Genomic DNA, 2,402 nt, shown 5'->3' on the forward strand with positions numbered 1-2,402 from the left:
GTGGCCCCGGCCTCGTGCGTCTGTGCGCGCTCTGCGCGCTGTGCGTCCGCGGCCATCACGAAAAAAAAGAGGCTCCATTTTCTCGGCGTGATAACATCAACCAAACGTGATATATAGTTTCATCATCATCACGTTAATTTCTTCTCGTATATACGTGCATGGGGGCTCATCCTCCTTCAGCAGGTTCATAACAAAAACAAAATCAAAAACAGTACTGTATTGTAGATTACTGTAGCCAGGCAGGGTGATTAATTCCTACCACGTTCTGCCGTATAGGAGGTTCGAGCTGACCATGTTGGAGGTGTAATCTACGGCCGACGTGTCTATCTGTGCCATGTTGAGCTGGCTGTGCAGGGATGGCGGACTGGGCGACATGTCGTCAAGGTCCTGGCCCAAAACCACCTGCTGCTGGTTCTGATGCGCGTTGATGACGTTAGAGGAGGCCCCTTGCTGCTGCAGAACGACCCCGTTCTGTTGTTGTTGTTGTTGTTGGTTGGGCGTCGGCGTGTTGGAGCCGTTCTGACACGGCTTACCGTCCTTGACCAGCACCGGCACGGCCACGCGCCTCGGGGACTGGTTCTGCTGCTGGCACTGTGACTGCATGTTGCCGCCGCCGCCGCCGTCCTGCTGCAGCTGCTGCGCCGCCTTGTCCTTGGCCTGCCGCTTCATCTTGTAGCGGTGGTTCTGGAACCAGATCTTCACCTGCGTGGGCGTCAGGTGGATCATGCTGGCCAGGTGCTCCCGCTCCGGCGCGGACAGGTACTTCTGCTGCTTGAAGCGCCGCTCCAGCTCGTACACCTGGGCCTGCGAGAAGAGCACGCGGCGCTTCCTGCGCGGCGCGGAGTGCAGCACGGCCGGCACCATGGAGCCCTTGGAGCCGTGGTCTCCCGCCATGCCCGACAGGCCGCCCATCCCGCCCATGTTCATACCTGTGGAAGGTCCCATGAATCTAGAAACTTAAAAATATATATACATACACGTGTGTTCAATCAGCAGAAATATTATGGTTTTATTTTATTTTTTGCCTGAAGACGGCATGGTGTTATATAATATTTGTTTGGCCTGATAACAAGTACTCCCCCTCCATAAAGTACATGATAATGTATGCTTATTATTATGCTTATTATTATTATTATTGCCTAATAATAATAATATTAATAATAGGCTAATAATAATACTAGGCCTAATAATAATAATAATAATTTCCTATTACATTATAAATATAATCTTTTGTCAAAGATGCATGCTATACAACTTAGCCTACTGCTGTGAATTAGTTTATTTTGAATAAACAGAGTTTAACTGTTTAACTTTCTTAAAAATGCTGTGCCACATCATGACATCAATAAATATAACATCTTTGCAACATTAAAAATAATTAGACATAAAGTGATTACGAGGCCATTATTTGATGTATTTTTGTTGTGTGCCTTCAAACCCCTACATTTGAGAATTTTCTTTGAAAACAAACAAATAAAGCAATGCACATAAAATGAAAGCTCTTCTTACTTGTGGAGTATCTGGGGTCGGGGTTGGCGCTGTACCATCCCGTGGCCGCCGCGCTATTCCTCATAGTTTCCTGGTAGGACGGCAGGTCTCCCATGTTGCCCAGGCTGCCGTTGCAGTATCCCCCCATCGCGCCGTGCGCCGAGAACTGCGAGATGCCGCCGTGGTGCGGCATGTGGTGGTAGGTGGTCGCCACGGCGGCGGCGGCGTTGTGGCCCATGGCGTGCTGCTGCATGCCGGCCTGGCCCGCCTGCGGCTGCCGGTAGGCTCCCAGTGGAGAGGAGAGGTTCCCCGCTGTGTCCATGACACCACCACCACTACCGCTGAACTTCTTGTAGGTCTCCTCGATTGGACTCAAAATATCTGTCACTGAGAAAGGCGTTGTATGCTTTGGGCTCAGCGACATGGTTCAGAAAGCAAACCACAGGTAGATGGGATGCTTCTTTTTTTTTCTCTCCTCTTTTTTTTTTCTTTTTTTTTTTTCTCGAGCCTCCCAGATCAACCACCGTGTTGTTGGATCAGCTCTGCTCCTTGTGGATGGATGGAACTACGTAAGAGCGCTTGTGGCGCGGCTGAGATCCTATTGATCGCCTTGGAGAAGGAGGCGAGCCCAGGGCGCTCTTTAGCGCCCGGTTTATTGTAGCTTTTTACGACAAACACTGGGGGCGGAGCGAGCGTCTCCGAAACGAGCAAAACAATAGTCATTGACGACGATTTTTTTTCCCCTCTCTCCTCTTTTTTTTTGGGGGGGGGGGGGGGGGGGTAATGATTGATGAAAACGCAGCTTACTTCCCCAGCTAAATGTATAGTTATAGCCCACTCCATCGACAAGAACACATCTTAATGTCGGCAAGACAACTATAGCCTATATAAGTCATATAAATGATGCGTCAGGT

General features: G+C 49.7%; 1 protein-coding gene across 1 annotated transcript; it reads right to left on the reverse strand.

Moving 5' to 3' along the window:
- Nucleotides 1–255: 255 nt before the first annotated feature.
- Nucleotides 256–1,912, reverse strand: LOC306942211 (homeobox protein Nkx-2.4-like; the record flags this gene model as incomplete). Its single annotated transcript, XM_079527983.1, has 2 exons — nt 256–956; nt 1,510–1,912. The coding sequence occupies 2 exons, from the start codon at nt 1,910–1,912 to the stop codon at nt 256–258; spliced, it is 1,104 nt and encodes a 367-aa protein (XP_079384109.1).
- Between the last annotated feature and the right edge of the window lie 490 nt (nt 1,913–2,402).

The sequence above is a fragment of the Electrona antarctica genome (assembly GCF_951216825.1).
Source record: "Electrona antarctica genome assembly, chromosome: 18".
NCBI lineage: Eukaryota > Metazoa > Chordata > Actinopteri > Myctophiformes > Myctophidae > Electrona > Electrona antarctica.